Raw genomic sequence first — 24848 nt, 5'->3', positions numbered from 1 at the left:
CCCCCTCTCCTACCACTTTTGTGCCTCTCAGTACATGCCTGCTCTCTCTTCCCTCGAGAGCTATGGCATTCCCCTCTTCCTCTCCCCATCCCTCTTTAATTTATTCCTCTCTGCAGTACAGTGGAGGGAAGGAGAGTGAGAGAGCGCGAGAGAGAAAGAAAGAGAGCAAGAAAGAGAGCGAGAGAGGGAAAGAGAGAGCGAGAGAGGGAAAGAGAGCGAGAGAGGGAAAGAGAGCGAGAGAGGGAAAAAGAGCGAGAGAGGGAAAAAGAGCGAGAGAGAAAGAGAGAGCGAGAAGAGAGTGAGAGAGAGAGAAAGAGGGAAAGAGAGAGAGAAAGAGGGAAAGAGAGAGAGAGAGAAGAGAGGAATAGAGAGAGCGAGAGAAGAGAGGGAAAGAGAGAGAAAGAGGGAAAGAGAGAGAGAAGGATAGAGAGAGAACAGTGATGAAAAAAAAGGTAAAAGACACAAACCCACACAGTAAACACATACTGACCGACGCAGGGGGCAAAAACACTACAGCCTGCTACAGCACTGCGCCTGACAGGCCAATCAAACACTCCGTTTCCCCTTCAATCCCCCCTCCTCCCCTTTCTATAGTGGAATCTTCCAGAACAGAACTGTGCGCACTGCTGATACAGAGAGGGTGGAATAGAGACAGGGAACCGTCACTCCATGTTGTCAAAGGAAGCCAATATATTTCCATTAGCTCTGACAGCTTACCGATATCAGCCAGCAGACAGCACATTATTGCTGAATGAGCTGTAAGCAACAGCCACCTGCTGCTAATAACACACCAATACCTGTCTGTCATAATGTGTGCTGCTAATAACACACCAATACCTGTCTGTCATAATGTGTGTTGCTAATAACACACCAATACCTGTCTGTCATAATGTGTGGTGTTAATAACACACCAATACCTGTCTGTCATAATGTGTGCTGCTAATAACACACCAATACCTGTCTGTCATAATGTGTGTTGCTAATAACACACCAATACCTGTCTGTCATAATGTGTGCTGCTAATAACACACCAATACCTGTCTGTCATAATGTGTGCTGCTAATAACACACCAATACCTGTCTGTCATAATGTGTACTGCTAATAACACACCAATACCTGTCTGTCATAATGTGTGGTGTTAATAACACACCAATACCTATCTGTCATAATGTGTTCTGCTAATAACACACCAATACCTGTCTGTCATAATGTGTTCTGCTAATAACACACCAATACCTGTCTGTCATAATGTGTGTTGCTAATAACACACCAATACCTGTCTGTCATAATGTGTGTTGCTAATAACACACCAATACCTGTCTGTCATAATGTGTTCTGCTAATAACACACCAATACCTGTCTGTCATAATGTGTTCTGCTAATAACACACCAATACCTGTCTGTCATAATGTGTGTTGCTAATAACACACCAATACCTGTCTGTCATAATGTGTGCTGCTAATAACACACCAATACCTGTCTGTCATAATGTGTGTTGCTAATAACACACCAATACCTGTCTGTCATAATGTGTTCTGCTAATAACACACCAATACCTGTCTGTCATAATGTGTTCTGCTAATAACACACCAATACCTGTCTGTCATAATGTGTTCTGCTAATAACACACCAATACCTGTCTGTCATAATGTGTTCTGCTAATAACACACCAATACCTGTCTGTCATAATGTGTTCTGCTAATAACACACCAATACCTGTCTGTCATAATGTGTTCTGCTAATAACACACCAATACCTGTCTGTCATAATGTGTGCTGCTAATAACACACCAATACCTGTCTGTCATAATGTGTTCTGCTAATAACACACCAATACCTGTCTGTCATAATGTGTGTTGCTAATAACACACCAATACCTGTCTGTCATAATGTGTGTTGCTAATAACACACCAATACCTGTCTGTCATAATGTGTTCTGCTAATAACACACCAATACCTGTCTGTCATAATGTGTTCTGCTAATAACACACCAATACCTGTCTGTCATAATGTGTGCTGCTAATAACACACCAATACCTGTCTGTCATAATGTGTGGTGTTAATAACACACCAATACCTGTCTGTCATAATGTGTGTTGCTAATAACACACCAATACCTGTCTGTCATAATGTGTGTTGCTAATAACACACCAATACCTGTCTGTCATAATGTGTGTTGCTAATAACACACCAATACCTGTCTGTCATAATGTGTTCTGCTAATAACACACCAATACCTGTCTGTCATAATGTGTGGTGTTAATAACACACCAATACCTGTCTGTCATAATGTGTTCTGCTAATAACACACCAATACCTGTCTGTCATAATGTGTGGTGTTAATAACACACCAATACCTGTCTGTCATAATGTGTGGTGTTAATAACACACCAATACCTGTCTGTCATAATGTGTGGTGTTAATAACACACCAATACCTGTCTGTCATAATGTGTGCTGCTAATAACACACCAATACCTGTCTGTCATAATGTGTGCTGCTAATAACACACCAATACCTGTCTGTCATAATGTGTTCTGCTAATAACACACCAATACCTGTCTGTCATAATGTGTGTTGCTAATAACACACCAATACCTGTCTGTCATAATGTGTGTTGCTAATAACACACCAATACCTGTCTGTCATAATGTGTTCTGCTAATAACACACCAATACCTGTCTGTCATAATGTGTTCTGCTAATAACACACCAATACCTGTCTGTCATAATGTGTGCTGCTAATAACACACCAATACCTGTCTGTCATAATGTGTGGTGTTAATAACACACCAATACCTGTCTGTCATAATGTGTGTTGCTAATAACACACCAATACCTGTCTGTCATAATGTGTGCTGCTAATAACACACCAATACCTGTCTGTCATAATGTGTGTTGCTAATAACACACCAATACCTGTCTGTCATAATGTGTGCGTTGAGGCTTAGTACACGGATGTTATACATTGTTGTTCATATCATTCTATGAATGCTAAAATGCTCAAAACTAGCTGTGTGATTTGTGGAACGCCTCACGACTAGCGATGAATCTTATAGTGAATGTATGTGATGCAGTTATAGAGCCTCTCGATGAAATACTGGACAGTCAATGATCAGAAACTATTTTGCTTGTTCATTTTCACTGCAGCCTGTTCTCACACAGAAACATACAAGTGTATAGGCATACACACACACAGAATCCCCCACTCTCTCTCACACACACACACACAGAACCCCCCCCCCCCCCCACACACACACACACACACACACACACACACACACACACACACCTTAGCTAATCTACAGAAGGATAAGTACACAGCTAGAGGCGTGTAAATAAACAGGTAATTTCAGGCTATCCCTGGGAAGATGAAATCAGAGGGCGGTGGGACAAGTGTGCTTGTTTGAACAGCCACTGTGTAACCAGCGATCTGTCTGAAAGAACCCCAGGCACCGTTTACTCTGCTGCATAGCATTATCGCTAACATTCACATTAACATACAGGAGGAGCTAGGTAAACAAACTATGCAAAACATTAAAAAGTGTGTGTGTCTGTGTGAGTGACAGAGGGGGTGTGGTTCTGTGGGGGGGTGGTTCTGTGTGTGTGTGTGTGTGTGTGTGTGTGTGTGTGTGTGTGTGTGTGTGTGTGTGTGTGTGTGTGTGTGTGTGTGTGTGTGTGTGTGTGTGTGAGTGACAGAGGGGGGGTGGTTCTGTGGGGGGGTGGTTCTGTGTGAGTGAGAGGGGGTGGTTCTGTGTGTGTGTTTCTGTGTGAGTGAGAGAGGGGGTTCTGTGTGTGTGTCTGAGTGAGTGAGAGGGGGGTGTTCTGTGTGTGTGAGTGAGAGGGGGGGGGTCTGTGTGTGTGTCTGTGTGAGAGAGGGGGGTGGAGAGAAAGAGAGTGAGATGGAAAAGAGAAATGAAGATGAGAGTTTTATAAAGACAGCTTTGATAGGCAATAGACTGAGGGAAAGAGAGAGAGAGAGGCAGGAGTGAGGAACAAAGGGAAAAAGAAGAGCAAAACAGAAAGAGAGAGACGGAGAGAGAAGCCCTCTTGTGGCTAACACTTCACAGCCAATTGACCCATCTCTCATTAGCACTGGGAGAGAGAGAGAGATCCTCCACACACTATATCCTTGGATGGGCACAGCCTCACTGTTTTTAATAGAGAGGGAACTTTCACACGTTCCCAGTATTCCAGAAAGCTATTTGCCAGGAAGCATATGGTTCCATTTAAAAACACTGCGGCAATGTTCAACACACACACACCCCACAGGCAGTAACCTCAGCTCACACTCATGACCTCTGACCTATGTCATGGCTCAAAGAGAGGGCAATGTTGCACCTGGTGAAAGGCTGGAGGTGTCCCCTCTTTAGGTATTTATCCCCCTATAAAAGGTTACAGCAGCAGTCTAGCGTACTGATGTGTCTTAGCTTATTTTTGTTGTTTGGGTCTAATTGTGTTGCTGTCCTGGGGCTCTGTTTGTGAAAAGAGTCCCAGGACCAGCTTGCTTATGGGTTCATCTCTCTGTAGGTAATGGCTTTGTTATAGAAGGTTTGGGAATCGCTTCCATTTAGGTGTTTGTAGAATTTAATGGCTCTTTTCTGGATTTTGATAATTAGTGGGTATCTGCCTAATTCTGCTCTGCAGGCATTATTTGGTGTTACACGTTGTACAAAGAGGATATTTTTGCAGAATTCTGCATGTAGAGTCTCAATTTGGATTTTGTCCCATTTAGTGAATTCTTGGTTATTGAGCAGACCCCACAACCATGAAGGGCAATTCCCCCTCTCTTCCTCCCTCCCTTCCTTCCTTCCTCCCTCCCCCTGGGAGTTGTTTGAGTGTTTGGTGTGGAGGGCTCTGTCCTAACTTGTTTTCTTGATTCTGTCCTTGGATTTTTCTTTCCATTTTTCTTTTCTATAGTGGAGGGTTAATGCACTAATTGGGTGGAAGAGGACAGAGTTTTAGTTTCCTGGGGTTTGGAAGGTGTGGTGTGCGTGATGGCTTCTCAGCCTAGCGAGGAGGAGATGCTGTCGATACGGCATGGATTCAGGTGTGTTCCTGAGAATGGAGTTAAGATGGAGGAGGTTGTGCTCGCGGTCGGTGAACAGGTAGGAGCTGAATTTATAAATTCCGCTTCCAGAATTTGGTGGGTAGGCTCATTGCTAGTGGAATATTTGTAAAAGGTGTGTTGGTGCCAATTTCGCCTCCTTCTACCACTTCGACAAGGGTGGTAGTCGCAAATTTGCCTCCGTTTATTACGGATGATCAAATCAGGAAAGAGCTGAGTTGTTTTGGTAAGTTTGCGGTTTTCGTGTACTGTCGGCAGGTTTTCAGGCAGATGCCGTTGGGGACCCCTTCGAGATAAAATCCCATTAACGGGATTGGTTGGCCAACAACCAGTGAGATAGCACGGCGCAATTATTTTTTTTTTTAAATCTCTAAATTAAAATTCAAGTATTATACGGCATTTTAAAGATACTCTACTCGTTAATCCAATCACATTGTCCGATTTCAAAAAGGCTTTACGGTGAAAGCAAAAGATTAGATTAATTTAGGATAGCATATTAGCAAAAAAAATAAAAAATCATTTCCAAGCACGGATAGCCGTCACAAAACCAGATATACAGCTAAAATTAAGCACTAACCTTTGACAATCTTCATCAGATGACACTCCTAGGACATCATGTTAGACAATACATGCATTTTTTGTTTGTTCAAGTTCATATTTATATCCAAAAACCCAATATTTACATTGGCGCGTGACGTTCAGAAAATGTTTTCTCCCCATAACCTATGGTGAATAGGCACATTCATTTACAGAAGAACTCATAAACGTTGACAAAATGTATAACAATTATTTAAAGAATTAGAGATAATCTACTCCTTTATGCAACCACTTTGTCAGATTTCAAAATAACTTTACGGAAAAAGCACATTGTTCAATATTCTGAGTACAGAACTTAGCCTTCAATGCTAAGCTATACAGTTAGCCTACAACCACGGCGTCGACAAATCTCTAAAAATATGATCTAAATATTTTCTTACCTTTGCTGATCTTCGGCGGAATGCACTCGGAAGGGCACCCACTTCCACAAGAAATGTTCATTTGTTCTGCAAAGTCCATCATTTATGTCCAAATACGTCCGTTTTGTTGACCCATCCAGAACACTTTACAATGCCATGTGGCGTGGACGCAAATTCATAGACTAAATGTTCAAAAGTTCCATTACCGTTTGTTGAAACATGTCAAACGATGTTTACAATCAATCCTTTAGGGTATTTTTTAACGTAAAATTGCGATAATTTTACAACCGGGCAATAGGTATTCATCCCAGAAGAAAAATAACGAACAGCGAAGTCACGTGCATGCGCGTCACGAGACACCTGTCCTCAAACTGGCCAGTGATTGACTGAGCCATAATTTTCTGCCCGGTAACAGGTGACGGATGAAACCAGTTCCTAAAGATTGTTGACAACCAATGGAAGAGTTAGGAGGTGCAACGTAAATCCTATGTCACTGTAGTTTTTCAAGGGATTCAAAAGAAAAACTACATTTCTAATTTCTCCCACTTCCTGATTCAATTTTTCTCAGGTTTTTGCCATATGAGTTCTGTTATACTCACAGACACCATTCAAACAGTGTTTGAAACTTCAGAGTATCATCTATCCAAATCTACTAATAATATGCATATTCTATTTTCTGGGCCAGAGTAGTAACCTGTTTAAATTGGGTACGTTTTTCATCCGGCTGTGAAAATACTGCCCCCTAGCCCAGACAGGTTAAGCGTGTTGTTTCATTCTGGAGGCAAGTGTTCATGTTTCTGAATAACAATGAGCAACAGCTAAATGTGCATTTTAAAGTGAGGCATGGGGAGGGGCCCTACGCAGAGTTTGCCAGCACAGATAGTCTACAGTGTTTTGAGTGTGGGGATTTGGGGCATAAGAGCTTTGCGCGCCCACATAAAGGCCGTAGACAAGTTGCGGCTACAAGTGCCAGTGGGGGAAAGAGGTCAACGTGCAGGGGGCAATGAGATACAGGCAGCAGAGGCTGGGCCTAGTCTTGCCAGTGATGGTGGGGTAGCTGAGGATGGGCCTAGTCATGCTATGGATGGGGGTGTAGATGAGGCTGGGCCTGGTCAGGTTATGGATGGTGTTGTAGATGAGGCTGGGTCTAGTCAGGTTATGCTAGTGGATGAGGACAGTATAGTGGGGAAGTGTAAGAGACTAGGGGTGCAGGAGGGTGTCAAGAGGAAAAGGAAAAAGGGGGAGAAGAAAGAAGTTTGGAGGGGAGAGGCTGATGTGGTCAAAGGCACCAAGGAACCTTTGCCTGGTGCTGGGGGGGACCCTGACCAGAGAGGAAGGGCAGGTGGTCAGGATGGGAGATGGAGATGAGGAGGAAGAAAGTGAGTCTGAGGAAGAGGATGATGACACCTTTTTTCAGACTCCTCCTCAATGGGTCCGGAGCTGACAGCCAGTCAAGCAGAGGGGTCTAAGTACACGTTGAGAGAACTGACAAGTTTCCTGAATGAGACCAAGGGGAAAAAAGTTAATCTTGAGGCCTTTCTTTCTGATCCGAGAAAGTTTGTAAGATCAGTACAACATGCTATGAAAAATGAGGGGCATGGTGTCCTCTCACCCAGGAAACGGTTTAGGTTGAGGAAGTGGGTCACAACAGTGCATAAAAGGTCTACCTTCAGACACTGTTTAGATGAATAGTTTCTTTCTGGCACTGGGGCTTTCTGAGCTTTGCTATTGGTCTCTTTCTTTGCTGGCTTTCCTCCCACTTCTTACGGAGACTCATTGGGTAGGCTTGCTTAATATAAATGGTGCCAGAGATGCGGGCAAGAGGAGTGTTGGGTGAATATGTAAAACAAAAAAAAGTACAGGTGTTGTTTCTGTAGGAGACACATAGTGATGTGTTGAATGAAGTCGATTGGGGGCTCTGGTAGAAAGGGGCAAGTGTGTTGAGCCATGGGACAAATCTTAGTGCAGGGGTGGCAGTCCTTTTTGTACTGGTTCTGTCTGTAAAAATGTGCTCCTCAAAGGAGGTGTGTAGGGGTAGGCTGCTTGTTGTTAAAGCAGAAATTAACAACATGGGTTTTGTCTTATAAATGTGTATGCGCCTAACACAGGGAGAGAGAGGGGTTCTATTTGGGTGTCTTAGATAGGAACTCTCACAGGTAGCGCCTGAGGAGACGCTGGTGGTCGGCGGGGACTGGAACTGTACACTGGATTTTACAAAAGACAGAAATGGGGGAGAGCCTCATTCAGTGTCAGTGGGAGTGTTAAGGGACATCATTAATCAGTTCGACCTAGTGGATGTTTGGAGAACTAAACATCCAAACACAAGACAGTATACATGGGTGAAGGTTTTTGGGGCCAGGGTGAGTGCAGCCCGACATGATCGTTTTTACATGTCCAGGAATCAGAGCAATAGGCTGTTGGGTGCTACCATTCTCCCGGTGGGTTTTTCGGACCACCACATAACCATGGCTCGGCTGTCTATTTCACCAGAGCCTCGGCATGCATCCTATTGGAAGTTTAATGTAAAGCGTTTACAAGATGCTACTTTTGCTCAGGTTTCCAGACTTTTTGGGAAAGGTGAAGGCAGCAAAGAGAGGAGTATGAGTCTGAGTCAATAGTGAAATGTGGGGAAAGTCCAAATTCAGCTTTTCTGTCAACAGTACACAGCTCTCTCATCCTCAGAAACTAGGAGAGTATTGGGAGAACTCGAGCGTAGTATTAGCGAGATGGAGGTAGAGATGGTGGGGCAAGGCAATGTAGGCCTCCAGGCTAATTTAGCTGAATTACGTAGGGACCTGGGCAGTTTTTCCGGTGTGATCCTATGTGTGCTCAGGTCTTGTTTGTAGAACTCCTTAAGCTCTCTCTGGCACAGAGTGATGAAATGGACATTCCTCTGTTGTCCCATGAACTGGCAGAGGCATTAACCTAGATGGCCCCCGTGCATTTTCTAAAAAATTCTGGCGAATAATTGCACTGGACTTCTTTTGCGTGTTGCATGAATGCGTCGGGGTCGGAGAGTTGCCGATGAGCTGCCGTCGGGTGGCTCTGACTCTCCTGCCTAAAAAAGGGGACTTGTGTGAACTTAAGAACTGGAGGCCTGTGGCATTACTCTGTGCGGACTACAAGATATTTGCCAAGGTCCTCTCTAACAGACTGAAGTCCCATCTGGACTCTATAGTACACAGGGATCAAACATATTGTGTACCGGGAGGCTCGTTCACGGACAACTTGTTCTTAATCAGGGACATGTTGGACTTATCGAGAGGTTCGAATGTGAACTTTGGACTGGTCTGAAGATGTTGTATGCTGGGGCGTCATGTATGGTCAAGGTGGGAGGGGGGCTCAGTACGCCAGTCTGGGTGAGACGGGGCATTAGACAGAGATGCCCTCTATCAGGGCAGTTATATACACTAGCCATTGAGCCTTTACGCAGGAGACTGCAGGGAGTGTGCTGGACAGACATGGGTGTGTTGACAGGCATAGCAGTGTCATATGCAGTTGATGTTTCTGTGATGGTCAGGATATGCAGGCACTAGAGACTAGTGGTTGTGAAGGGCTTAAAATGTTGGGGATGTACCTGGGCTCGGAGAGGTGGGTCAGGAAGAACTGGAAGGGGCTGTCACAGGCAGTGGTGCCAAGACTGGCCAGGTAGAGGTGGCTCCTGTCCCAAGTGTCATATAGAGGGAGGGTGCTGATAATCAACAACCTGGTGACATCTTCCCTGTGGCATAAACTGGCTGTCCTCAACCCCCCCGCCGATCTGCTCACAGACCTGCAACGCAAGCTGGTGGACTTCTTCTGGTCAGGCCATCACTGGCTGAGGGCGGCAGTGTTGTGCATGACCGTCCATGAAGGAGGACAGGGCCTGGTGGAACTGGAGAGCAGGATGGCTGCCTCCCGGCTAAAGGCGGTGCAGAGACTGCTGTACCATACTGATGTCGGCTGGAGGGAACCAGTATGCGCGCTGTTGAGGAGAGCTGGCGGATTAGGGTTGGACCGGCAGCTGTTCCTCATGAAGCTGGAGAGGCTGAGTACAGCAGGTCTCTCAGACTTTTACTCTGCAGTACTGAGGGCCTGGCAGCTGCTGAGGCCCACACGAGAAGGGGGTGTGGAGCCCGGGCTGTGGGTGTGGGAGGAGCCTATCTTCCACAACCCAGCCATCCCTTTGAGATCAGTTCAGTCGGCCACGCTGCAGAGGCAACTGATGGCAGGGGATTTACAAAGGCTGGGTGACCTGAGACTGCTGGGAGAGGAGGGGTGGAAAACCCCGGAAGTCTTAGCACAAGGTAAAGCCCTCTACAACCTCTGCATTAAGGTGAGGAACATTAGAAGCCTAACAGGAGTGAAGGCACATCAGTGGCAGGGGGTATGTGGGGAGGAAAGTATGGTGGGTTTTAGATGGAGGGGGCTCTACAAACCCCCAGTACCAAAGAGGTCAGGGGACCTCCAGTGGAGGGTTCTACATGGAGCCCTGGCCACTAACAGCTGGTTGGCATGGGTTGAACCGGGAATCGGGCAGGGGTGTCCTTTCTGTGTAATGAAATAAACTGTGATTCATGTGTTTCTGTGTGCACCAGGTTAATGCCATTAATGTCTCTTTTGGAATGTCTGTGTGAGAGGTTGGGGGTGGGTTTTACTGTTGGGGTGTTTATAATGGGATACAGGTATTCAAATAAGGAGAAGGCCAAATGTGTTTTGTTGAATTTTCTGTTTGCTCAGGCAAAGTTGGCTATTTGGATAACAAGGAGGAACAGGGTCAAAGGTGGGGGATAACAGGCCCTTTACTATTGTTTAATGGGATGGTCTCTGCGTACCTTAGGGTTGAGTTTGAGTACTATAAAATGATAAAGTGTGGAGATGTTCCAGGAGATATGGTGTAACGGGGGGGGGGGGGGGCTGTCTGTATAGCTGGGGAAGATGTTTCAGGAGATATGGTGTGTTGGGGGGGCTGTCTGTATAGCTGGGGAAGATGTTTTGGATGTACGGTTGTAGAAGTGGTGAGGTTTTGGTTATTGTAATGTGTGGTGGTGTTTAGTATCGTGGGTTAGAGGGCAAGGTGAGTATGGTACATGTATGCTGTACAGGATATACTTAGGTGTTTTCTTTTAAGGGGGGGGGGGGGGTTAATGAAATTAGAATGTTTCAACTCAGTCACTCACTCACTCCCTCCCTCACTCACTCAGTCCCTCACTCAGTCCCTCACTCAGTCCCTCACTCAGTCCCTCACTCAGTCCCTCACTCAGTCCCTCACTTGAGAGAGAGATAATGGTGTAACCTTTCCATCCCCTGCTGTTCCTGTCTGCAGCATAGAGGGACCTAGAGAGAACATGGTACACACACATTATACACACGTGTGTATGTGGCGTCTGTGTTGCTGAGGTGTAGAAGAAGCTTGTCTGGTAGAACAGGGCTTCTCAAACTCGGTCCTGGCCCCTCCCCCTGGGTGCACGTTTTGCTTTTTGCCATAGCACCACACAGCTGATTCAAATAACCAACTCACCATCAAGTTTTTATGATTTAAATCAGCTGTCTAGTGCTAGAGCAAAAAAACTAAATGTGCACCTGGGGGGGCAGGACTGAGGTTGAGAACCCCTGGGCACCCAGGAAGAGGAACCAGGACTGAGGTTGAGAACCCCTGTGCACCCAGGAAGAGGAACCAGGACTGAGGTTGAGAACCCCTGGGCACCCAGGAAGAGGAACCAGGACTGAGGTTGAGAACCCCTGTGCACCCAGGAAGAGGAACCAGGACTGAGGGTGAGAACCCTGTGCACCCAGGAAGAGGAACCAGGACTGAGGGTGAGAACACCTGTGCACCCAGGAAGAGGAACCAGGACTGAGGTTGAGAACCCCTGTGCCCCCAGGAAGAGGAACCAGGACTGAGGGTGAGAACCCCTGTGCACCCAGGAAGAGGAACCAGGACTGAGGTTGAGAACCCCTGTGCCCCCAGGAAGAGGAACCAGGACTGAGGGTGAGAACACCTGTGCACCCAGGAAGAGGAACCAGGACTGAGGTTGAGAACCCCTGTGCCCCCAGGAAGAGGAACCAGGACTGAGGTTGAGAACCCCTGTGCCCCCAGGAAGAGGAACCAGGACTGAGGTTGAGAACCCCTGGGCACCCAGGAAGAGGAACCAGGACTGAGGGTGAGAACACCTGTGCACCCAGGAAGAGGAACCAGGACTGAGGTTGAGAACCCCTGCGGTAGAAGAGAGGGTTGTTTTCCCACAAGAGACACTTCACATGAATGAGGTTCCATTGATTTTCTGCCGGCAGAACCATGTCCAATGCATGCAGAGATTGGTCAATTCAATGGTTACGGCTCACTGAATCATAAACACACACTCAGGTATACACAGACACCTGCATATTCACACAGAATTTATAGGTATACATTACAAACAATAACTCAAATGAAACAAGCATTTATAAACTGACACACAACTCTCTCCTGTTCATGCCATATAAGCATAGCATAAAGAGCTGTGTGTGTGCATGAATTTGTGTACGGTGTTTGTGTTCAGTGTACCCAGTAGTAAACAGTGGGCTCTGCCTGCTTTACAACCATCCCATAACCTCCCATAACCGCCCACTAATAGAACTGACACAGCTTCTAGCCTGTTAACCATCTCTCTCTTTCTATCTCCATCCTTCAGTCTCCCTTTCTGTCCTCTTACCTTTCTCTCTTATTCTATGTCTGTCTAGAATGCTTCTTCCTCTCTCTACCTCCCTACTCTACATCTCCCTCTACCTCTATACCTTCATCTACCTCCCTCCTCTATATCTACCTCTACCTCTCTCCTCTATACCTTCCTCTACCTCTCTCCTCTATACCTTCCTCTACCTCTCTCCTCTATATCTACCTCTACCTCCCTCCTCTATACCTCCCTCTACCTCTCTCCTCTATACTTTCCTCTACCTCCCTCCTCTATATCTACCTCTACCTCTCTCCTCTATACCTTCCTCTACCTCCCTCCTCTATATCTACGAGAATGCTTCTTCCTCTCTCTACATCCCTCCTCTATATCTACCTCTACCCTCTATACCTTCCTCTACCTCTCTCCTCGATACCTTCCTCTACCTCTCTCCTCTATACCTTCCTCTACCTCCCTCCTCTATATCTACCTCTACCTCCCTCCACACCTCCCTCTACTGCCCTCCTCTATACCTCCCTTTACCTCCGTCCTCCTCTACCTCTGTCCTCTATTCCTCCTCTATACCCCTCTCTCTTCCTCTACCTCTCTCCTCCTCCTCTCTCCTCCACACCTCCCTCCTCCTCTATTCCTCCACACCTCCCTCCTCCTCTATTCCTCCTCCACCTCCCTCCCTTTACTACCTTCCTCCCCTTGATCTCTACTCTTTTCTCCCTACCTCTCCTCTCTCTCCCTCAGTCTTTCTCCATAGTAAAATCAAACAGCTTCATGTTACTCCTGCATGCTCTTTTTATTGGTTTTATTTAACTAGGCAAGTCAGTTATTGCATCCTCCAATAAAACTGTAGTAAACACCAGCATGACAATCCCCCCCCCCCCCCCCGCCCCCCGCCCGACACGAGTAATGGTGTGTGGGGCCACTGTAACATAATTCAGGTGGGGAAATGTGTAGAGAATGGCCCAGCGCTGTAAGTCTTGATGATGAGTGTGTTGTTTAGTGGATACTATATCTTGGTGACTAGTGTAATATATACAGGGTGTTGTTCAGTGGATACTATATCTTGGTGACTATTGTAATATATACAGGGTGTTGTTTAGTGGATACTATATCTTGGTGACTATTGTAATATATACAGGGTGTTGTTTAGTGGATACTATATCTTGCTGTAAGGGGTGTGTCATGACGTTGGCCTGTGGGTAAGGTTTATGACACCCCCATAAATACCTTTCTCCCTTCCCTCTCTCTCTGACTCTACTGAAGGACTCTTGAATACCCTTAAACATAGAGAGTCTGGGAACATCAAACAAGTGGGGGGAAAGGAACCATATTTCGGTAATAGAACCAGTTGAAAATATGCGTTGGTACTTAATGAATATGATGTCAGTTCGGTTGTCATCTAAGACATTATGACTGATGACAGGACGACATAAACTGTATCTGGGAAAGTCTACACATTATAGTTATCAGATTCACGTGGAATTGTTGTTCAATTTAAATGTAATTTAAATGAAACTATTTGTGAAAAGATTACATTTTAGCTTCCAAATGAGAGAATTGGGTTTTCATAAGGTTAGAGACCTGCTCAGTCAGTGGCCCGCCCCTGTGAAGATACATGGGTTATAAACTATGAAACACACCCTTCTCTCCCTCCACTATACAGTGTGGGGGGAAAGTATTTGATCCCCTGCTGATTTTGTACGTTTGCTCACTTACAAAGAAACGATCAGTCTATGATTTTAATAGTAGGTTTATTTGAACAGTGAGAGACAGAATAACAACAAAAAAATCCAGAAAAATGCATGTCAAAAATGTTATAAAAGGATTTGCATTTTAATGAGGGAAATAAGTATTTGACCCCTCTGCAAAACAAGAGACTTAGTACTTGGTGGCAGAACCCTTGTTGGCAATCACAGAGGTCAGACGTTTCTTGTAGTTGGCCACCAGGTTTGCACACATCTCAGGAGGGATTTTGTCCCACTCCTCTTTGCAAATCTTCTCCAAGTCATTAAGGTTTCGAGGCTGACGTTTGGCAACTCGAATCTTCAGCTCCCTCCACAGATTTTCTTTGGGATTAAGGTCTGGAGACTGGCTAGGCCACTCCAGGACCTTAATGTGCTTCTTCTTGAGCCACTCCTTTGTTGCCTTGGCCATGTGTTTTGGGTCATTGTCATGCTGGAATACCCATCCACGACCCATTTTCAATGCCCTGGCTGAGGGAAGGAGGTTTTCACCCAAGATTTGACCGTACATGGCCCCGTCCATCGTCCCTTTGATGCAGTAAAGTTGTCCTGTACCCTTAGCAGAAAAACACCCCCAAAGCATTATGTTTCCACCTCCATGTTTGACGGTGGGGATGGTGTTCTTGGGGTCATAGGCAGCATTCCTCCTCCTCCAAACACGGCGAGTTGAGTTGATGCCAAAGAGCTCCATTTTGGCCTCATCTGACCACAACACTTTCACCAGTTGTCCTCGGAGTCATTCAGATGTTCATTGGCAGACTTCAGACGGGCATGTATATGTATTCTTGAGCAGGGGGACCTTGCGGGCGCTGCAGGATTTCAGTCCTTCACGGCATAGTGTGTTACCAATTGTTTTCTTGGTGACACTGGTCCCAGCTGCCTTGAGATCATTAACAAGATCCTCCCATGTAGTTCTGGGCTGATTCCTCACCGTTCTCATGATCATTGCAACTCCACGTGGTGAGATCTTGCATGGAGCCCCAGGCCAAGGGATATTGACAGTTCTTTTGTGTTTCTTCCATTTGCGAATAATCGCACCAAATGTTGTCACCTCACCAAGCTACTTGGCGATGGTCTTGTAGCCCATTCCAGCCTTGTGTAGGTCTACAATCTTGTCCCTGACATCCTTGGAGAGCTCTTTGGTCTTGGCCATGGTGGAGAGTTTGGAATCTGATTGATTGCTTCTGTGGACAGGTGTCTTTTTACAGGTAACAAGCTGCAGTTAGGAGCACTCCCTTTAAGAGTGTGCTCCTAATCTCACCTCATTACCTGTATAAAAGACACCTGGGAGACAGAAATCTTTCTGATTGAGAGGGGGTCAAATACTTATTTCCCTCATTAAAATGCAAATCAATTTATAACATTTTTGACGTGCGTTTTTCTGGATATTTTTGTTGTTATTTTGTCTTTCACTGTTCAAATAAACCCACCATTAAAATTATAGACTGATCCTTTCTTTGTCAGTGTGCAACGTACAAAATCAGCAGGGGATCAAATACTTTTTTCCCCCACTGTATAAGCCCTTGACGAAAATGTAACCTCCTGTTCTGAGGACGATAGGACGACGGTCCATACGTTAAGAAGGACTAACATGTCAACTACAGAACTAAGCCAACCTCAGCGTGAGCTTTGGTTGTGAATGGTATGAACTTTGAACTCTTATTCACTAAAGAAGTGAGACCTCCAAGCCGTTGAGTTAGCAACAGCAGCTGTAAACGTGGGCTAGGAAAGGACAGATGACGTATCCAGTCTAACACACAACGAAGATACTACAACGTATCCAATTTACCACTAGAGACATTCTTCAGAGGACAGGAAGATCTGTTGGCCAACACAGCCAGCATCTACGACCAACCTACCGAAGCGCAGCTCAGAGTAAATATTTATTGCATTTTCCTTTTCCAAATGGGCGGTAATTTAGAATGCATAAGATACTGTATTTACGATAGCACAGCTTCTCCCTTTGTTCCTCAGTCTTCCCGCTCTTTCATTCAAGCCCAACCCCCTCTCTTTGTGTAACAAGCCATCATACAGGTTCCGTCCACCGGGGACGTTTTCGGTATGACATAATTTGCATTCTGTGTATATGTAATTCTGTGTGATTAGTGAGGTATTTAGGAAATAAATAATTAAACCCAATTTTGTATTGCTGATTCAACTTGTTAGCCAGGGTTCGTGAAGATAACCAAGAATATACAACTTTCAGATGAGACTGAAATAAGGTGACGATTAATATTGACTGCTATTGATGAAAAATATTACTAGGTCTTTCAGAGTTTATTCGGAAGATAACAGCTCTGTAAACACTCTTTCGTGGTGCCCCAACTTTCTAGTTAATTACATTTACATGATTAGCTCAATCAGGTAATATTAATTAGAGAGACAGGATTTTATAGAATAGCATGTCATATCACTTAATCCGGCATAGCCAATGACACGACAGGTGTTTAACTGGCGGCAGAGAAGTCAGACGCAGGAGAGAAATAAGTGTGTTTCCAACGGCGCAGTTTAATACAAAAAAAAACTCCGGAAAACATAATAATAAAAATCAATGGGTAAACATAACCCGACGCACACCAGTACAGACGTACACAAACACTTACAATAAACAATCTCCGACAAGGACATGAGGGGAAACAGAGGGTTAAATACACAACATGTAATTGATGGGATTGGAACCAGGTGTGAAGGAAGACAATAGAAAACCAATGGAAGATGAAAAATGGATCAGTGATGGCTAGAAGGTCAGTGGCGTCGATCGCCGAACACTGCCCGAACAAGGAGAGGGACCGACTTCGGCGGAAGTCGTGACACTTGGTGACTTGTGTAATATATACAGGGTGTTGTTTAGTGGATACTATATCTTGGTGACTCGTGTAATATATACAGGGTGTTGTTTAGTGGATACTATATCTTGGTGACTCGTGTAATATATACAGGGTGTTGTTTAGTGGATACTATATCTTGGTGACTAGTGTAATATATACAGGGTGTTGTTTAGTGGATACTATATCTTGGTGACTCATGTAATATATACAGGGTGTTGTTTAGTGGATACTATATCTTGGTGACTAGTGTAATATATACAGGGTGTTGTTTAGTGGATACTATATCTTGGTGACTCGTGTAATATATACAGGGTGTTGTTTAGTGGATACTATATCTTGGTGACTCGTGTAATATATACAGGGTGTTGTTTAGTGGATACTATATCTTGGTGACTCGTGTAATATATACAGGGTGTTGTTTAGTGGATACTATATCTTGGTGACTCGTGTAATATATACAGGGTGTTGTTTAGTGGATACTATATCTTGGTGACTCGTGTAATATATACATGGTGTTGTTTAGTGGATACTATATCTTGGTGACTCGTGTAATATATACAGGGTGTTGTTTAGTGGATACTATATCTTGGTGACTATTGTAATATATACAGGGTGCTGTTTAGTGGATAATATATCTTGGTGACTAGTGTAATATATACAGGGTGTTGTTTAGTGGATACTATATCTTGGTGACTCGTGTAATATATACAGGGTGTTGTTTAGTGGATACTATATCTTGGTGACTCGTGTAATATATACAGGGTGTTGTTTAGTGGATACTATATCTTGGTGACTCGTGTAATATATACAGGGTGTTGTTTAGTGGATACTATATCTTGGTGACTCGTGTAATATATACAGGGTGTTGTTTAGTGGATACTATATCTTGGTGACTCGTGTAATATATACAGGGTGTTGTTTAGTGGATACTATATCTTGGTGACTCGTGTAATATATACAGGGTGTTGTTTAGTGGATACTATATCTTGGTGACTCGTGTAATATATACAGGGTGTTGTTTAGTGGATACTATATCTTGGTGACTATTGTAATATATACAGGGTGTTGTTTAGTGGATACTATATCTTGGTGACTAGTGTAATATATACAGGGTGTTGTTTAGTGGATACTATATCTTGGTGACTAGTGTAATATATACAGGGTGCTGTTTAGTGGATACTATATCTTGGTGACAAATGTAATATATACAGGGTGCTGTTTCTGGTGCAGGCAGTGTATTGCCAAGATAAATTGTAGCCACACACACACACACACACACACACACACACACACACACACACACACACACACACACACACACACACACACACACACACACACACACACACCCCCCCCCCCCCCCCTATTGTGTAAATAATCTGTGACTTACATACGGTTGAAGTCGGAACTTTACATACACCTTAGCCAAATACATTTAAACTCAGTATTTCACAATTCCTGACATTTAATCCTAGTAAAAAGTCTCTGTCTTATGTCAGTTAGGATCACCACTTTATTTTAAGAATGTGAAATGTCAGAATAATAGTAGAGAGAGTGATTTATTTCAGATTTTATTTCTTTCATCACATTCCCGGGGGGTCAGAAGTTTACATACACTCAATTAGTATTTGGTAGCATTGCCTTAAAAATGTTTAACTTGGGTCAAACATTTCGGGTAGCCTTCCACAAGCTTCCCACAATAAGTTGGGTGAATGTTGGCCCATTCCTCCTGACAGAGCTGGTGTAACTGAGTCAGGTTTGTAGGATCCTTGCTCGCACACACTTTTTCAGTTCTGCCCACACATTTTCTATAGGATTGAGGTCAGGGCTTTGTGATGGCCACTCCAATACCTTGACATCATTGCCATTTTGACCCAACTTTGGAAGTATGCTGTGGGGGTCATTGTCCATTTGGTAGACCCATTTGCGACCAAGCTTCAACTTCCTGACTGATGTCTTGAGATGTTGCTTCAATATATCCACATAATTTTCCATCCTCATGAAGCCATCTAGTTTGTGAAGTGCACCAGTCCCTCCTGCAGAAAAGCACCCCCACAACAGGATGCTGCCACCCCCGTGCTTCACGGTTGGGATGGTGTTCGTTGGCTTGCAAGCCTCCCCCTTTTTCCTCCAAACATAACGATGGTCTTTATGGCCAAACAGTTCTATTTTTTTTTTTTCATCAGACCAGAGGACATTTCTCCAAAAAGTATGATCTTTGTCCCCATGTGCAGTTACAAACCGTAGTCTGGCTTTTTTATGGTGGTTTTGGAGCAATGGCTACTTCCTTGCTGAGCGGCCTTTCAGGTTATGTCGATATAGGACTAGTTTTACTGTGGATATAGATACTTTTGTACCTGTTTCCTCCAGCATCTTCACAAGGTCCTTTGCTGTTGTTCTGGGATTGATTTGCACTTCTCACACCAAAGTATGTTCATCTCTTTTTTTTTTTTTTTTTTTTTGCTAAGTCAAACGACACCGCTGGTCCTGCTCACACTGCCCTACCCTGTGCTTTGACCTCTTTCTCCCCTCTCTCTCCAGATGAAATCTCGCGTCTTGTGACGGCCGGCCGCCCAACAACCTGCCCACTTGACCCTATCCCCTCCTCTCTTCTCCAGACCATTTCCGGAGACCTTCTCCCCTACCTCACCTCGCTCATCAACTCATCCTTGACCGCTGGCTACGTCCCTTCCGTCTTCAAGAGAGCGAGAGTTGCACCCCTTCTGAAAAAACCTACACTCGATCCCTCCGATGTCAACAACTACAGACCAGTATCCCTTCTTTCTTTTCTCTCCAAAACTCTTGAACGTGCCGTCCTTGGCCAGCTCTCCTGCTATCTCTCTCAGAATGACCTTCTTGATCCTAATCAGTCAGGTTTCAAGACTGGGCATTCAACTGAGACTGCTCTTCTCTGTGTCACGGAGGCTCTCCGCACTGCTAAAGCTAACTCTCTCTCCTCTGCTCTCATCCTTCTAGACCTATCTGCTGCCTTTGATACTGTGAACCATCAGATCCTCCTCTCCACCCTCTCCGAGTTGGGCATCTCCGGCGCGGCCCACGCTTGGATTGCGTCCTACCTGACAGGTCGCTCCTACCAGGTGGCGTGGCGAGAATCTGTCTCCGCACCATGAGCTCTCACCACTGGTGTCCCCCAGGGCTCTGTTCTAGGCCCTCTCCTATTCTCGCTATACACCAAGTCACTTGGCTCTGTCATATCCTCACATGGTCTCTCCTATCATTGCTATGCAGACGACACACAATTAATCTTCTCCTTTCCCCCTTCTGATAACCAGGCGGCGAATCGCATCTCTGCATGTCTGTCAGACATATCAGTGTGGATGACGGATCACCACCTCAAGCTGAACCTCGGCAAGACGGAGCTGCTCTTCCTCCCGGGGAAGGACTGCCCGTTCCATGATCTCGCCATCACGGTTGACAACTCCCTTGTGTCCTCCTCCCAGAGTGCTAAGAACCTTGGCGTGATCCTGGACAACACCCTGTCGTTCTCCACTAACATCAAGGCGGTGACCCGATCCTGTAGGTTCATGCTCTACAACATTCGCAGAGTACGACCCTGCCTCACACAGGAAGCGGCGCAGGTCCTAATCCAGGCACTTGTCATCTCCCGTCTGGATTACTGCAAGTCGCTGTTGGCTGGGCTCCCTGCCTGTGCCATTAAACCGCTACAACTCATCCAGAACGCCGCAGCCCGTCTGGTGTTCAACCTTCCCAAGTTCTCTCACGTCACCCCGCTCCTCCGCTCTCTCCACTGGCTTCCAGTTGATGCTCGCATCCGCTACAAGACCATGGTGATTGCCTACGGAGCTGTGAAGGGAACGGCACCTCCATACCTTCAGGCTCTGATCAGGCCCTACACCCAAACAAGGGCACTGCGTTCATCCACCTCTGGTCTGCTGGCCCCCCTTCCTCTGAGGAAGCACAGTTCCCGCTTAGCCCAGTCAAAACTGTTCGCTGCTCTGGCACCCCAATGGTGGAACAAGCTCCCTCACGACGCCAGGACAGCGGAGTCAATCACCACCTTCCGGAGACACCTGAAACCCCACCTCTTTAAGGAATACCTAGGATAGGATAAAGTAATCCTTCTAACCCCCCCCCCCCCCCTTAAAAGATTTAGATGCACTATTGTAAAGTGGTTGTTCCACTGGATATCATAAGGTGAATGCACCAATTTGTAAGTCGCTCTGGATAAGAGCGTCTGCTAAATGACTTAAATGTAAATGTAAATGTAATCTCTAGGAGACAGAATGCGGCTCCTTCCTGAGCGGTATGACGGCTGCGTGGTCCCATGGTGTTTATACTTGCGTACTATTGTTTGTACAGATGAACGTGGTACCTTCAGGCGTTTGGAAATTGCTCCCAAGGATGAACCAGACTTGTGGAAGTCTACAATTTCTGAGGTCTTGGCTGATTTCTTTTGATTTTCCCATGATGTCAAGCAAAGAGGCACTGAGTTTGAAGGTAGGCCTTGAACAGAACAGTGTGTAGAACAGTATAGTGTAGAACAGAACAGTGTGTAGTACAGAACAGTTTGTAGTAAAGAATAGTGTGTAGTAAAGAACAGTGTAGAACAGAATAGTGTGTAGTAAATAATAGTGGGTAGTACAGAATAGTGTAGAACCGAACAGTGTGTAGTACAGCATAGTGTAGAACAGAACAGTGTGTAGTACAGCATAGTGTAGAACAGAACAGTGTGTAGTACAGTATAGTGCAGAACAGAAGTGTGTTGTACAGTATACTGTAGAACAGAATAGTGTCGAACAGAACAGTAGGCAGTACAGAATAGTGTGTAGTACAGAATAGTGTAGAACAGTGTATAGAACAGTATAGTGTAGAACAGAACAACGTAGAACAGAATAGTGTGTAGTAAAGAAGTGTGTAGTACAGTATAGTGTAGAACAGAATAGTGTGTAAAACAGAATAGTGTGTAGTACAGAATAGTGTGTTGTACAGAATAGTGCAGAACAGAACAGTGTGTAGTACTGTATAGTGTAGAATAGAACAGTGTGTAGTACAGAATAGTGTGTAGTACAGAATAGTGTATAGTAAAGAATAGTGTGTAGTAATGATAGTGTATAACAGAACAGTGTGTAGTAATGATAGTGTATAACAGAATAGTGTGTAGTAAAGAAGAGTGCAGAACAGAACAGAACAGTGTGTAGTACAGAAGAGTGCAGAACAGAATAGTGTGTAGTAAAGAAGAGTGTGTAGAACAGTGTGTAGAACAGAACATTGTAGAACAGTGTGTAGAACAGTAGTGTAGCACAGAAGTGTGTAGTAAAGAATTTTGTGTAGTACAGAATAGTGCAGAACCAAACAGTGTTAAGTACAGCATAGTGTAGAACAGAACAGTATGTAGTACAGTAGTGTCGAGCAGAACAGTGTGTATAGTGTGTAGTAAAGAATAGTGTATAGTACAGAAGTGTAGAACAGTCTATAGTACAGTATAGTGCAGAACAGAACAGTGTGTAGCACAGTATAGTGTAGAACAGAACAGTGTGTAGCACAGTATAGTGTAGAACAGAATGGTGTGTAGTACAGAAGTGTAGAACAGAAGTGTGTAGTAAAGCATACAGTAGAACAGAATAGTGTCGAACAGAACAGTGTAGAACAAAATAGTGTGTAGTAAAGAAGTGTGTAGTACAGTATAGTGTAGAACAGAATAGTGTGTAGTAAAGAAGTGTGTAGTACAGTATAGTGTAGAACAAAATTGAGGCGAACAGAACAGTGGGTAGTACAGAATAGTGTGTCGAACAGAATAGTGTGTACCACAGAATAGTGTGTAGCACAGAATAGTGTGTAGTACAGAATATTGTAGAACAGTGTGTAGTAAAGAATAGTGTGTCGTTCAGAATAGTGTGTAGTACAGTATAGTGTGGTACAGAAGTGTGTAGTACAAAAGTGTGCAGTACAGAATAGCATGTAGTACAGAATAGTGTGCAGTACAGAATAGTGTGTAGTACAGTATAGTGTAGAACAGAACAGTATAGTGTAGAACAGTGTGTAGTACAGAACAGTGTAGTACAGAATAGTGTGTAATACAGCATGGTGTCGAACAGAACAGTGTGTAGTACAGTATAGTGTGGAACAGAAGTGTGTAGTACAGTATAGTGTAGTACATAATAGTGTAGCACAGAACCGTGTGAAGTACCAAATAGTGTAGAACAGAATAGTGTGTAGAACAGAATAGTGTGTAGTACATAATAGTGTATAGTACAGAACAGTGTATAGTACAGAACAGTGTAGAACAGAATACTGTGTAGAACATAATAGTGTATAGTACAGAACAGTGTAGAACAGAATAGTGTGTAGTACAGAATCGTGTGCAGTACATAATAGTGTGTAGTACAGAATCAAGTGCAGTACATAATAGTGTGCGGTACAGAATAGTGTGTAGAACAGAACAGTGTAGAACAGAACAGTGTGTAGTACAGAATCATGTGCAGTACATAATAGTGTGTGGTACAGAAGTGTGTAGTACATAATAGTGTGTAGTACATAATAGTGTGTAGTACATAATAGTGTGTAGAACAGAACAGTGTAGAACAGAACAGTGTAGAACAGAACAGTGTAGAACAGAACAGTGTGTAGTCACCTGCTGGTTGACGCGGCAGTGTGAGGGCCCGTGGTGGACGAGGATACGGACGATGTCGACGTCCCCACGCCAGGCGGCCAGGTGCAAGGGGAAGCAGCCCTTACTGTCAGCCACATTGGTAGAGGCTTCAAACTGGAGCAACTTCAACACCACGTCCCTGAGGAAGGGAAGGAGGGGGGAGGAGGATGGGGGAAGGATGGCAGAAGGGGATGGAGAGAGAGGAGAGCAGTAAGGGGAGTGAGAGAGAGTAAGGGAGATAGAGGGAAGAGATGGAATAGAGAGATGGAATAGAGAGAGAGGGGGAAAGATGGGGAGAGAAAGGCAAGAAACCGTAAAGAGAGAGAGAGAAAGAAGAGGAGAGGGAAAAGAAACAGAAACCGAGCGAGAATGAAAGAAAGAAAGAAAGAAAGAAAGATAATGGAAACAGAGCGAGAAGGGGGAGAGAGAAAGAAAAGCATAAGTACTTTACTTGGTCTGAATCATAATGCCAGCTGCATAACCAAGGCTGCCTTGAATGTTTATATGTGTGTGGATTCAAATCATTAATAGCATTAGCTGGACTGAAATTAACTCTTCACATTGAAAGAATTCAGTTTGTTGCTTCACCTTTTAGAACGCCACGTTCACATTGAGTGTGTCCCTAATGGCCCCCTATTGCCTATATAGTGCACTACTACAGTATATAGGGAATAGTGTGCAATTTAGGATGCATCCATTGTCAAAACTCAACGGTCTAAAAGTGTACAGTTAAATGGTTAGTTCCCTCCTTGTTCCCCCCTCATCTAAAGTTCTAACTTCTCTAAGTGTGTGTTGGTGACCTTGTTTTTCACTTGGAGCCTGTACTTATCACTCTCCCTCCTTCGCTCTCACTCTCTCCCTTTATCTCTGTCTTCTCTCTCTCCCTCCTTCTCCCCTGCTTCGCTCTCTCCCTCCTTCTCCCCCTGCTTCGCTCTCTCCCTCCTTCTCCCCCTGCTTCGCTCTCTCCCTCCTTCTCCCCCT

The 24848-nt window shown here is 44.7% G+C and overlaps 1 protein-coding gene across 3 annotated transcripts in view; it reads right to left on the bottom strand.

Moving 5' to 3' along the window:
• anks1b (ankyrin repeat and sterile alpha motif domain containing 1B) overlaps positions 1–24848 on the bottom strand; it is a 332396-nt gene that overhangs the window by 248941 nt on the left and 58607 nt on the right. For all 3 annotated transcript variants that reach the window (XM_082977782.1, XM_082977781.1, XM_082977783.1), the window contains exon 3: positions 23850–24006. In XM_082977782.1, coding sequence (XP_082833908.1) covers positions 23850–24006 — 157 coding nt within the window. The remainder of the gene's footprint in view (positions 1–23849; positions 24007–24848) is intronic.

Source organism: Salmo salar, chromosome 07 (assembly GCF_965601325.2).
Source record: "Salmo salar chromosome 07, fSalSal1, whole genome shotgun sequence".
Classification (NCBI taxonomy): domain Eukaryota; kingdom Metazoa; phylum Chordata; class Actinopteri; order Salmoniformes; family Salmonidae; genus Salmo; species Salmo salar.
This window is presented reverse-complemented; position numbering and strand designations above follow the sequence as displayed.